This window comes from Carassius gibelio, chromosome B2 (assembly GCF_023724105.1).
Source record: "Carassius gibelio isolate Cgi1373 ecotype wild population from Czech Republic chromosome B2, carGib1.2-hapl.c, whole genome shotgun sequence".
In the NCBI taxonomy this organism is placed as follows: Eukaryota; Metazoa; Chordata; class Actinopteri; order Cypriniformes; family Cyprinidae; genus Carassius; species Carassius gibelio.
The window spans coordinates 28,920,236-28,934,581 of NC_068397.1; the positions used below are offsets into that span (position 1 = coordinate 28,920,236).

A 14,346-nucleotide genomic window follows, 5' to 3' on the forward strand; every position below is an offset into this window, starting at 1 on the left:
CCCAAATGTTGGTCACTCTGCACTTTTTATTTAAAAGAGGAATGTCTGGAGAACAAACAACGTTGAAACATGAAATGTATCTCGTTTCCCTCTATAAAAACAACTGCATCTAACATTTTAATATTACGTAACTCAAGTAGTATTAAAGATTCTAGTTCTTGAGAAACTTTTCAAGGCCATATATGATTCAAACCTAAATGCAGATCTCAATGTGGCTCCATGCAAATAGTTGAGTTCATTTTCATTGGTCGAAAAAATATCACTTTGCACGCTTGTGTCATTAACAAGGAAATGGCCATTTAGCTGGTGCAATAACTTTATTTCACTTTTGAATTTCAGAAACATGCATCTATTCAAACTCTTAAATTTGAGTTAGTCTTTTCAGTTAAATTGTAAATTGTTCACATATTCCAAAATTATTTATCCGTGGCAAATGCTGAAATAAATCCCCAACATGAGTAATTCATATCATAAACTAAATCTGTATTACTGTAAACATGGCAGGATCATGTTCTGAGTTGACAGAAGTCCGTCTAAATGATGATCATGTTATTGCAGAGATCAGAATGGCAGCATTTCACTTTCATGGCAGTGTTACTCGAGAGAATAAGACACTCCGTCGTACTGCTGCATCTCCGAAAGCTCATGACTAGAAGAAACAGAGACATCAAAATCAAACATGGTTTTCCTAAAATGCAAAGAATCACATTACAGGTTCAGTTTGGTAGCATCCGTCAGTGTTATTTATGTATCACTGAGATACTATTATAGTTTTCATTAATAGTTTGAATTAGTTTTTATTTGTATATTTTCATTTTTTTTGTGGTACATTCTGAATTAAATGTGAGATTTTGAAGTTGACCGTATTTTAGAACATTCTTCAATAATATAATGCATTTATATCTGTCTACAGTGTGAAGCTGACAGGAAGGTTAAACTCACAGGGAGAGAAGTTGAATCTGGCCGCGATACAGGCGTCTTTTCCAAAGCCACAGGTCTCTTGAGTTTGTGTGCAGCGCGTCCCACTCAAAGGGACACAGTTGTTGCATTTCAGGGCACATCCTGCAACACAAAGTGCTTGCGTTATCACCAAATCAGCACTGAACCTTTATTAGAGTCTTGAGCATGAGTTCTTTAACAGTTTGCACAATCAGAGTCATATTAAAGAAAAGAAAAGAAAAAATTTAGCCAAGGAAACATTTCTCTTTTTTTCATTTACTAAACTAAAACAAAAATGTATAAAAACTAAAAAGACATATATAAATAAAATACAAACTAATAAAAAAAAAAAACATAAGTTTACTTAAACTTTAAATAAAATGTAAATGTAAAATAGGTAAAATATATAATTAGTCAATAGTCTCTCAGTTGAATAATGTTAATGTTTAACCTTTAAATTAGCAACTTTTAACTCACCGTAGTTCAACACCAGAACAAGAACAAGGGCCCCCAGCAAAGTCTTCATTATTCTGTCGATCAGAGCTGAAAATATTACTTATAATTAAAAGTCACCAATAAGAGTGGGAAAAGACCAACAAATGAATGCAATTCAGAAACAAACTAATCTATCAATATCTGTGTGTGTTGTTTTATTAACTTACCTCCCAAGTGATGTAGTATTGGGTGTATTGTAAGTTTATAATAAGCACCCGTGTGTGTCTCTTATATACCTGTCATGTACTCAGGAATGAATCATTTCCAGTAATTCTGGAATTCCCAAAGTGTTTTAAACTAGATTATTGTGTTAAAATGAGTTCACAGACACTCAATAATCATGTGCTTGTGCAAGATCCTGTTCTACTACAATAAACCACTTATTTTAAGTCCATTAAGGAAGTTTTCTTAAATATCAACTGTGTTTGGATATCTAACTAATCTATTGTGGTTGTGTTTTCCTCTTTCTCAAGAATGAAAGGTCTGAGAAGATGATGGATGGTTTACAGGCACTGACAGATGACAAATGCTTTCTTTGGTATGAGGATTGGCAGGAAAGTTCAATATTGTGTAAAACAAAACTGAGGAACACAAGATCCCGAGGGGGACAGGTGATCAAGAGATCAATTACTACATGTCTTTTAGTGACGTAGTTTACTGGATATGAACCACTTTTGCTGGTTGTTCGGAGTCTGAATCTGTTCAACAAGTGTTTACTGCGTTTGAAATGTTTCAATGAGTGTGAGTTCATTTCAAGTCCAAGGTTCATGTGTGCACACGGCTTTAATGTCTGTTGAATTTAGCTCTGCTCATGGTTTATTTAACTGCAGATAAGATGGAATGAAAGATGACCGTCTTTTGATCAAGCAGTGATTAATTATGTAATGTAAAAACATGTGATGTAAAGCTCATCAGATCTATATGGCAGTCAAACAGCAGTTGTGGTTTACCATATTTTATTTTCTTAGTATTCTTGTCTTGTTTTACATTTCAAACATCTAGAAATCCATACCTTTACTAGAAAAGCAAAATAAAAAAATATTAAGTATTAATATTAATATTAATAAGTAAAAATATTTTATGACTTTTAGTGTTTTTATGTATTACTTCTCAAAGAAATGTGTATTGATTTAAGAATGTTTAGATGGGAAAGACGTTTTTTTTGCAGTATGATCACATATCAAATGCATGATGAATGCATCAGAACCGTAACAAACATCTGATTTTGACATCATGGAAAATTATGACTTTTACAATACCTCACCATTGAAATCTCGGTTTCAAAAATATTTACATTTGAAAATTTCACATATTATTTATAATTTCATATTTTATGTAATATTTCACAAATATTTATATCATTTCATACCATATTATTATGTTTATATTGTTAATTGATTTATTTGAGATAAATTGCACAGTTATGTTCTGGTTGTTGTTTTACATTTTTTTCAGTTCTGAAACTTAACCCCTTTGTATTTTCTCATTATGACCCTATTAGTATGCAAATTACACTCACTTGCAGGATTATTAGGAACACCATACTAATACTGTGCTTGATCCCCTTTCACCTTCAGAACTACCTTAATTTTACGTGGCATTGATTCAACAAGGTGCTGAAAGCATTCTTTAGAAACGTTGGTCCATATTGATAGGATAGCATCTTGCAGTTGATGGAGATTTGTGGGATGCACATCCAGGGCATGAAGCTCCTGTTCCACCACATCCCAAAGATGCTCTATTGGGTTGAGATCTGGTGACTGTGGGGGCCATTTTAGTACAGTGAACTCATTGTCATGTTCAAGAAACCAATCTGAAATGATTCGAGCTTTGTGACATGGTGCATTATCCTGCAGGAAGTAGCCATCGGAGGATGGGTACATGGTGGTCATAAAGGGATGGACATGGTCAGAAACAATGCTCAGGTAGGCCGTGGCACTTAAAGTGTACCAAGAAAACATCCCCCACACCACCACCAGCAGCCAGCCCAGTGGTAACAAGGCATGATGGATCCATGTTCTCGTTCGGTTTACGCCAAATTCTGATTCTCCCATCTGAATGTCTCAACAGAAACCAAGACCCATTAGACCAGGCAACATTTTTCAGTCTTCAACTGTCCAATTTTGGTGAGCTCGTGCAAATAGTAGCCTCTTTTCCCTATTTGTAGTGGAGATGCGTGGTACCCGGTGGGGTCTTCTGCTGTTGTAGCCCATCCACCTCAAGGTTGTGTGTGTTGTGGCTTCACAAATGCTTTGCTGCATACCTTGGTTGTAACGAGTGGTTATTTCAGTCAAAGTTGCTCTTCTATCAGCTTGAATCAGTCGGCCCATTCTCCTCTGACCTCTAGCATCAACAAGGCATGCTAAATATCTGGACTTGTCGGCGATTCAAAATCATGCTGTCTGAAAAGTGTTCTGACTGAAAACTACATCGCAATGACCGACAGCCAATGAGAGCGCAAGATACAGAGCAGTGGGGAGTTCGGGGAGGAGTTATAGACCACAATATCAGCAAGTATGGCTTCATTTCAGAAAAAGGCTTTCTTCTCGGTCTATTTGGACCCATGAAATGGAAAATAAATTAGTATAAATTTAGCAGGAGCACCCGTGTCTGTTTGACGTTTCATCTGAGCTATCCCAGTCTCACATGAAAACTCCGGTCTTGCACGTGTGATATCGCGTTGTTTCCTTGTCACATCTCGTGGGTGTTTGGTTGTGAAACACAGTTTGCATGCCAGACAGAGCTGTCGGCTATTCTTCCTATTTTAAAGTCATGCAGTGTGAAACCTTCTGTCGCCGATCCATCGTGCAGTGTGAACACAGCAGTGACTGAATGCTGGCCGAGATAGTCATGCAGTGTGAAAAGAACAGTGACCCGACTACTTTGAAAATCGTGCAGTCTGAACTCGGCTTAAATGCATTGAAGCAACTGCATGTGATTGGTTGATTGGATAATTGCATTAATGAGAAATTGAACAGGTGTTCCTAGTAATCCTTTAGGTGAGTGTATATGCACTAATAAAACTGCTATATATTTCAGCTTGTGATATAAATAAATGTTGTTTTTAAATAATTTACAAATACAAACAATTTTCTGTGAAGTGAGAATGTATTTGTATGAAATCTGTATTACAAAGCAAGTAAATCAGATAATCAACACAAATTCTAGCATGCTTTATTTGAATATTAATGACCAACTTGATACATACCAACTTTTTATTCAGAAATTCAACAACAACAAAAAACATGCATAAACACATGTAACTAGATTCATACTATATTACATTGAAAGCTGTTTTATGAGCATGCAGATATATAGCAGCGACCGATCAGTCAAAGGTGTTGCAGAAGTCCTTCTGACAGCACTTGATGTTGATGAAAGCGTTCTGTTTCACCATCTCACAGCCTGACATGGACATGCACTTCTGGTAATGTCCGTCTGTTTCAAACAAAACCACAAGACATTTGATTAAATGTTTTCCAAACTCTAATTGTCATCCCATTGAAATCAACAGATGGCTTCATCTGGTGGGCTTCATCACTCACATGGGCTTCTGCTGAACTTGGCAGTGGCACACGCGTCTTTGTCCGGTGGACAGGTTACGAAGGTGGTCTCGCAAGCCCCTCCTGCTTTCTCTGGGACACAGTGCAGGCATTCCAGAGCCGAGCCTTAAACACACGGGACATTATTTGATTTCACACTTCACGTTTGTGCATGAACACAGAGCTTACAACACATGTACATAAACCCTGTGTGTACTGAATAAAAGTATTTTAAAACCTTTAACGCTGTGGTCTGGAAAGTTTTTGCTGCTCACATGTGACACATGTTCAGACATTTCATCTCTACCAGAAATGCAAAACCTGTCCACACAGGTTATTTTCCTTTATGTTTTTGATCTGATGATCTGTTTTATGACAAGAAAATAAATAGTCACACACTGCATTTGACTTCAAACTGTTGTATGTATCTTGACTTTCAACATATTTGAACATAATTTTTTAAATATATGTATTTGTGATAGATATAGATTATTTGTGATTTAAAGAAGGTATTACAGTAAGTACAGTGTTTGAAATTTTGCAGTGCAATGTTTCTTTGTTTAAAAATGTCCAGCATTTCAGGAATTTAATTTCCAGCAGAAATGCATATTAATGCTATTTTTCTTTTTATCCATTCATGCAAATTTCATCACACAAAGTGTATGCATCATATTCAGTCAGTGCATCATAGATTATCTCAATACTCACCAATTTGGAAATGATTTGGATATGTAGGCTTCATATTTTTTATATATTTGTTTGATTTAGTATTTATTTGATAAAAAATATAAAGTACACTGTTCTTAATCTTGCATTATTTTTTTATTTTTTGCATTTTCAAAATCCTAAACTTCGGTGTATTTCTAGACTTTTGGACCCCACTTGTTATTATTATACAGTCTCATAAAAGAAAAAAGTACAAAAGTTGTCACTGGGGCGGTACCTTTTCAAAGGTCACACCTTAGTACCTAAAGAGTCCATATTGGTACCAAAAGTGTACATATTACCTATAAAGTACAAAAGTGCACCTTTAGAAAAGGTACCACCCCAGTGAAAGCTTTTATACCTTTTTTCCTGAGAGTGTAACTGATTGTTCTATTATTCTGCAGATGATAAGCATTAATAACTGCAATACATTTCAGTCTGTGAGTCACTCATCTTAATGTTTCTACATGTAAAGGTTACCTGCAGTAACATTTTCTTACATTTTATGGTAATATTGCACATATGTACTGTACACATTTTTAAAATCATTTACATTTCAATGCACATGAACATAACCATCTATGTAAGAAAGTCTTTTCCTTTTGTGTTTGTGGTTTGGACATTTTTTGTACTTCTCCTGCAGACATTTCAGACATTTCATCTCCACCAGAAATGCAAACCTGCTCACATGCTATGCAATACTTCAGTACTAAACTTCTGAATATATTTTTTCTTATATTCCTTTCCTGTATGTTTATTATCATGTATATTTCAGCACACATTGCATAGTTACAATGCGTCATAGATCCCAAGTCTGTCATAGATCCATAATCTCACTCACCGCCTGTCACGACCAGCACAAGAACAACAGACAATATGAGGAACTTCATCATTCTGGAAAACAAACCGCAGAAGAGAAGCGACTGTTGAATGTCTACACTTATTACATTTAAAGAAAAAGTAAAAAGACAAGAGTATTAAAATACTAGACAACAACCAACCAAAGCCAAAGCAAAGGATCTTGAATGTACCAAAAACAGACCATTACTCTAATTAGTCTGAAGCAGCTCTATACTCAAAAGTCATATTTGCCAGATGTTATCTTGTGATTTATGATGCGTGCATTGCTTATTTATATGTTTTAATGTACTGTACAAAATAATTTCCATAAATAAAACTGTGTGTAAAGTGTAACTCACCTTTGTATGGCGTTGGACTGAGTAAAACTGTTCTTCTCTCTGTCTGAATGACTATATGAAACCTCAGTTTTATCCTACAGTTTCTTATCAGCTCCCTCCTCTCTGTCTTTCTTTCTGCAAACAGACCAAGCCCTGGTCATATGCAGCACAGATAAATATATGGTCATTACACAGAAAAATGAAACAACATTTCTCAACTTTATGTGTGTGACTTTGTGTGTTCCCAGCTCTTCTGTTTACAGGGTGTTGTTCTGTGGTGTAATCGCATGTAGAGATGTAGATGTATGCAACATCCTTCCTCCAGCTTCCCATGCAGCTGGGGTCATGCAGAACCATAGACTGAGCGATAGATAGATGGATGGATGGATGGATGGATGGATGGACATGTTTATGTTCCTCAGCTGTGTTGTGTTTTGACTGTGTTCCAGCAGCAGCAGCAGTCGTTCTCGCACCCAAACACTGACAGTAAATCAGAGCTTTAACAGTCGATTGTGCCATTGTGCCTCTCGCCCTCCTGAACTCCGATATCAGCAGAGCAGTGCAAGAGAAACTGTCCATGATGCAGAAATCGCTAAGCTCTCCATTGTGCCGCTTTTGTGGGTAAAACCTCGCGATAACTCTTCAGAGCGTATAGGCCACATATATCAGACAGTCCGGATGTTTCCCTCCGGTTGCTCTCTCTGTCTTTCTCTTCTCTGTCACTCCACTGGATAGTTGCTCAGGATCCGGGCAGAGAACGATGTCACAGTATTCAGGGAAGGTGAGTAGTACATTTCAGGGTATATTGTCATTTGCTGACCAGCTAAAGATAAAGATAAAGTTTCATATATATACTGTACATTTTGCAATAGATTTTGGCAAAAAAAAAAAAAAAAAATTTTTTTGCATAATGTACACTTGCATATCTACAGTACCAGTATATGCATCTCATGCACCCAAATTAATGCACTCTTAAATGAATGCATACATTTACATTACATATCCAAGTGCGCACATTCCATGCTGCAGAACTCAACAATAACATTATGTACATATTTTTACCTGTGGCCTCAAAAAAGAAAAAAGAAAACCTGAAATAAAATAAAATGAAAAAAGTTGAATAACTATTCGAACAATAAATAAATAAATATATTACAACAAATAATTTATTAGGTTTTTAATTTGCTCTAATAGCTGGGAATTATAATGAATACGTAATTATACATTATGACATTTGAATGTTTTTCAGCCCATTCATACTGATGCTTCCCTGATTATCACAAACTATTTTTTGCAATTTCGACCTCAACTTTGTTAACTATGGTGAAAGATATAAAAAAAGCAGAATTTGACAACTGAAAAGTTAAATTCATGTTTAGCCGAACTGCAAATACATGTGCATAACTAAGAAATCAAAGATTTTACATTATATGGAACAAAAATTATTGTTGAGCCTGGTGATGTCAAAATGCAACTGTATATTTCTGCAGTCTGTGTTTGAGGTTTTCACTGTTGTGAACAAATTTCCTCTTAGAGATCAAACTGTGATCTTGATTAAGATCAAGACACTTTATCTTTTCAGATATAATGAAATATAGATAATGTCTCCAGCATTTGACATTTCACTGCGACAAACTGCCTTATTTTTCTCTAATCAATTTGAAACATACATTTTTTTAAGATTGTCATTTCATTAAAAAAAAATTCAGAAGTAAAACCATAAATTGATTAATGCAGTTGCCCAAACAAGCTATTCTAACTTACATTTGCTCCATATGCTCTGCTGGGTAGATGCCAGGATGGAGTAAGAAACTTCACAAGATGGAAAGTGTGATGTTGATTAATGAATCTCACGCTGTGATCTCATGTAGTTTCAGTTTCACAGAGTCTGTTCACCACCGGTGACTGTAGCTGAATCAAAAAACTCAATAAACCAAGAGATGTTCCTCTTCTCCCAGATAGTGTTCTACGAGGGGAAGTGCTTCACAGGCCAGAGGCTGGAGGTGTTTGGAGACTGTGAAAACTTCCAGGACCGTGGTTTCATGAACAGGGTGAACTCCATCCGTGTGGAGAGCGGGGCCTGGGTGTGTTTCGATCATCCCGATTTCAAGGGACAGCAGTACATCCTGGAAAAAGGAGAGTATCCCGACTTCCAACGCTGGAACGCCCACAATGATCACATGGGCTCCTGCAAGCCAATCAAAATGGTGAGGATCAAAACACTTCATGAAAAGATGAAGAGTACTGCTAAGACAAACCATTTTCACCCATTGCTAGTTAATTTCATAAACAATTACAGAGAAACGACAGCGTGACACACTGAATTGAGTGTGACGTTGAAGTAGAAAAACTGGAATTATATTTTCATGTAGAACATACTCCAATAAACTTTATTAAGAAGATTTTTAAACAACAGTAGCATGCTGCACTGTTGCATGACATCATTAAATTGTTTAAATCAAGTTTTTCATATACATTTTTATTAACCTTTGATAGTCCATTTGGGATCATTTATCAGTTAATTGCATTGTGCAATGTGGGACAAAGTGTCAAGGTTATTAGAGTAAACCAATACTACATCTAAACCCAGAAAAGAAAGTTGAATTAGACAGAAGCACAAAGATCGCAACTGTATTTTATGCAATATTGATTTATTTACAACTCTAAAAAATTGCCAACATTTCTCACTTTCATTTACTGTAGTTTAACTTTATGTATAAAATAACTCAAATTACAACTTGAGCTGAAATTTAAATAAAAATGTAAAAGTATAGAATTACAAAATGCTTAAATATGTAAAAAAACTAAACAATTTTGGACATTGCATGCCATCAAGGGTCACACTTCTGACCTCTGAGATTTATAGTCTTGACTGTATGATTTTTTTTAAATTAGATACTCACCTCTTTTATAAGTGAAAGTGAAAGTGAAGTGACATTCAGCCAAGTATGGTGACCCATACTCAGAATTTGTGCTCTGCATTTAACCCATCTGAAATGCACACACACAGAGCAGTGAACACACACACACACTGTGAGCACACACCCGGAGCAGTGGGCAGCCATTTATGCTGCGGCGCCCGGGGAGCAGTTGGGGGTTTGATGCCTTGCTCAAGGGCACCTAAGTCGTGGTATTGAAGGTGGAGAGAAAACTGTACATGCACTCCCCCCACCCACAATTCCGTCCAGCCCGAGACTAGAACCCACAACCCTTTGATTGGGAGTCCAACCCTCTAACCATTAGGCCACGACTTCCCCCTAATGTGCTTGTCTGTGTCTGTCAGCACGGGGAGCACTACCGGATGGAGCTTTATGAGGGTCAGAACTTCACCGGTCAGTGTGTTGAACTGTGTGACGACTGTGCCTTCCTCCAGAGCACCGGATTCAGCAAGAACTGCCTCAACTCCTTTAAAGTCTACGGAGACGGAGCGTAAGTTCTTCAGGGCCAAACATCAAGAGATGCTTTATTAGTTATCAAGTATTTCTCCAATGTCCAAAAAACCTTGAATTGTTAAAAATGTCTAATGCACAGAATAAGATAAAGCTGTTTAACCTCTACTGTAGCAAAACTGTAAGCTGTTTAAAGCAATTTGATAAAAAGTACATAGAGCGGAAACTCAGAATCTTTTAATGCTAAATTATTTGCATCAAGTTTCGCATATTAAATATATGCAACATGATGTATTTGAGAAAACTAATTTTGCATGTTTTGCAAACTTAAAATAATGCAATTTAAATGATGTACAAATGTAACAATGGTCATCAATTTTGAATGTCATTCATATAGAAGAATAAATTGAAAACAAAATAATTTCTCTTTTTTCCCCCTCTTCAATTTTAGTTGGGTGATGTATGAGGAGCCGGACTATCGTGGCCGAATGTACATAGTGGAAAGAGGAAACTACTGCTCATTTATTGATTGGCAAGCTGAGAATCCCAACATCCAGTCTATCCGCAGGGTGGTTAACTATTTCTAAACCGTTACATCCCAAAACAGCCTCACTTACAAAGGAAAATCTATGTTTTAAAAAAGTATACTTACCCCAAATAATAAATCAAATGAACCTAAACTTTGATGTACATTACTGAATCACACAGCTATGTGCTTTTTATCTTCATGGAATTTCATTGATGAATCAGTTATTTGAAAAGGAAATGCAATTAGCACAGACATATTCTTGTTTGTTTTATTTTGTATTTGTGCTGAGGCAGTGAGTTGAAATAAAAGTGAATTGTGAAAAAGTTGCTGTTCTCTCTCTCACTTTCGATTCAATTGAATTCAATATGTGCTTTATTGGCATGACAATTGTTACAATGTATTGCCAAAGCAAAGTGTTTACACTGAATCTATAACAGGTGTGTATTTAAAATAATAATAATAAATAAATACATGCATGCATATAATTAAATAAAATAGAATAAATCAATTCTATGAATTCTCTGAACAATTTAAAATTCAGTGTGGTGGTGGTGGTGGTGTGTGTGTGTGTGTGTGTGTGATTTTCCTCATGGTTTTACAGCCTACATCAAATAGTTTTTTTTTCATTTTAATGTGTGCCTCTAAGGATTTTCTTAGAGGATTTGATAAATTGCCTAATATTCAAATATATAATTGATGTTCTCGATGGCTAGATTGACACCATCTCGATTGTGAGGATAAAATCTGTCTAGAAAGATACTTTTAGATGGCCAGTTCGGTTCTTAGCCTCTGCCAGAGCTTTCAGGCTGGTGAAGTTTCCCTAGAACATTATGGTTCCATTATGGTAGATATTCTCAGTTAGAAATGCCTTGTTAGTGTCATTTTCTCCATACATTTGGATTTGTCTGCCACTGCAGATTCCTATTTTTCTGTAATGTTTCTAGTACAGTTTCTACAGATGATTGTGTGCCAAAGATTGCAGTCTGTTGTGTAGAGTAGCAGATCAGTGATGATGGCTCTGTCCCCTTTGTGAAACGTCTCTGGGTTGTTCTTCAGCAGGCTGTATTTATAGGCTTTCTTGTCTTTTGCGCTCCTGATATTCTGTGGGTGTGTTGGAGTGGGTGAGGGGCTCTCCTGCAATGCCTTCCATTCTTGTTGTTGTTTTTCGTCACTTTTTACTGTCACTCTCATACTGCGGCTAGTTTTCTATACTTTACAATATTTCAACTTAAAAAAATATATTTCTAATTCTGTCTCACTAATTTGTAATAGTATTTTAAAATGCAGTACAGATGGAGATTCAGTCCTGTCTGTTATTTGGATGTGAACTGATACCAGTGTCTTCTGCTTTATACAGTTTTCCTCCTGATTGCTCCATTTCAGTGCTCTTTAGTTGCCTTGTTGTAGAAGAAGCAAAGAAATTCACAGATATCACGGTCACTTTAATATTCCTCACTTTTTTCTTTAGTTTAGGCCTGTTTGACTCTAGAGATAGAAATTTAGGAACTCAAGTGGATCTCTCTCTCTCTCTCTCTCTCTCTCTCTCTCTCTCTCTCTCTCTCCATATTATTAATGTTCTTTAAAAACGAAAACATTCCCAGTTACCTCTGAAAATATATAACCAATATTTTGGATACACACATTTCACAGCAAAAAAATCATATGCATTCCAACACAGGAAATGTTAAGCATTTTACTTAAGAATATGAGTTATCCACCAGGGGGCAGAAGACATGAAAAAGAACACCCCGAAACCTCCCTAACAACTTCATAGCAACACAATAAAACACCGCCCACATTGCCCCAGTCCTGCATCACTTTATAATTATATATTCACAAGGTAATGTGACACACACACAGACACAATGTATATATAATTATATATATAAAAATAAAAATATACAAAAATTAAGTATGCAAATATACAAAAGTAACACTTGACTGCTTAATAGTTCACCCAAAACAAACATTTTTACGGAAAACATGCCATTCACTTGTAAATTGAACTTGCCTATTTCTCTCCTGAAGAAAACTTTTTCACTGGAGAAAGCAATATTATGGATAGCAAATGCATATTTTAGCCCGAAGCAAGGGTTTGAAGGTAAAACATCTCAATGATGGATCTATTTCTTACAAACATGCAGCTTTTCAATTCTCAAGATGTAAACTGATGAGCTGGAGTGGTGTGGATTATTGTGATGTTTTTATCAGCTGTTTGGACTCTCATTCTGACGGCACCCATTCACTGCAGATGATCTGTTGATGAGCAATTGATGGAATGCTACATTTCTCCAAATCTGTTCGAATGAAGAAACAAACTCTTGGATGACCTGAGTATGAGTATATTTTTTTGTTTTATTTGTATTACTTTATTATTAGTATTATTTTAAACTATTCCTTTAAAACAGATTTGACACTTGTTGTGAACTTTTGGTAGGTATTGGGATCAGATGCATGTTTGATTTTTCTTCTCTGAGCAGCTCGTTTAAGCTCAAGGTAACACAATCACATTGCTTGGACATAAGTGCGAGTCGTTTTGTTGGAAAGCCTGTTTGAGGAGAATATCCTGGGTTTGTTCATGACAGCTGAGTATCTGGGGCCTGGGGGAGGAATGTTTTTGTTGGGGGGGGGGGGGGGGGGTGTTCAGACAAAGCCGTGACCTCTGGGGTCAAGCAGCACTGGGGGTTTCTCTCACACTGTGTCATCGATTGGTTGTGTAGAGAAGAAACGTTTGACATGACCGAGTTTAGCACTGACTACTTCACTAAGTCTGTCCAGGTCATCATTAATGATGTAGTTTAGTATCAGGCCACATTTGAAAACAGTTCAGTCTAATATAGCACAGTTTGAACAGTACAACTGAACACAAACTGAACACAGACATGTTCATTTTATTTTTAATCAATTACAGTTTAGCTTTAGACATTTTATATTCAAGTCCAATGGTAAAGCAGGGTTAATTTTAATGTGCTTTAAAATATATAATATAGTGGCAAATACGCACATCCGTATTATTTTATTTTATTAATTCAGACCATATTATGTAAAAAGACAGTAATCTCTAACTAAAGTAGTATCATTGTTTGTTGTTCATATTTTGGGGAAAATATTTTATTATTATTATTATTATTATTATCATCATAAATTATTTAATTTATTAATATTTTTTTAAGTAGGATGTTCCATGACTTGTATCCAAAATCCACAATGTTTAATATGATTGTTTATATTTATATATATATATATATATATATATATATATATATATATATATATATATATATATATATATATATAATATTATTATTAATCAAGCACAATATTTGTACTGTTTTACTTCAATGCTCATAAACCAGGTATATTTCAAACATTTCAGGCCAGTGATGAAACAGGATATATCCAAAAGTCCATCATATTTAATTTGAACAAAAATGTATCTAATTAAATCTGAATTATAATATAACTTAATATTTTATATAAAAATGGTATAATTTTCTGTTGCTCAAATATTAGACCATTTTGATTAGTAGTAGTAGTATTCTGAGCTTTAAGTGTACCACAGTTCACAC

General features: G+C 35.6%; 3 protein-coding genes across 3 annotated transcripts; 1 reads left to right on the forward strand and 2 right to left on the reverse strand.

Annotated features, from left to right (window-relative positions):
- Positions 1–298: 298 nt before the first annotated feature.
- Positions 299–1,623, reverse strand: LOC127951506 (cytotoxin homolog Clbp-3-like). The gene is made up of 4 exons (XM_052549401.1): positions 1,602–1,623; positions 1,417–1,494; positions 943–1,062; positions 299–649 (listed from the first exon to the last, which is right to left on the reverse strand). Exons 2-4 carry the CDS (start codon positions 1,463–1,465, stop codon positions 534–536), a joined length of 285 nt encoding a protein of 94 aa, XP_052405361.1. The 5' UTR covers positions 1,466–1,494; positions 1,602–1,623; the 3' UTR covers positions 299–533.
- A 2,960-nt stretch (positions 1,624–4,583) lies between these two features.
- Positions 4,584–7,161, reverse strand: LOC127951355 (CD59 glycoprotein). The gene is made up of 5 exons (XM_052549206.1): positions 7,079–7,161; positions 6,881–6,994; positions 6,523–6,575; positions 4,980–5,102; positions 4,584–4,872 (listed from the first exon to the last, which is right to left on the reverse strand). Exons 3-5 carry the CDS (start codon positions 6,572–6,574, stop codon positions 4,763–4,765), a joined length of 285 nt encoding a protein of 94 aa, XP_052405166.1. The 5' UTR covers position 6,575; positions 6,881–6,994; positions 7,079–7,161; the 3' UTR covers positions 4,584–4,762.
- Positions 7,162–8,629: 1,468 nt separating this feature from the next.
- LOC127951354 (gamma-crystallin N-A-like) lies at positions 8,630–11,055 on the forward strand. Its single transcript, XM_052549205.1, has 3 exons — positions 8,630–9,066; positions 10,143–10,288; positions 10,700–11,055. Exons 1-3 carry the CDS (start codon positions 8,800–8,802, stop codon positions 10,833–10,835), a joined length of 549 nt encoding a protein of 182 aa, XP_052405165.1. The 5' UTR covers positions 8,630–8,799; the 3' UTR covers positions 10,836–11,055.
- Positions 11,056–14,346: the final 3,291 nt, after the last annotated feature.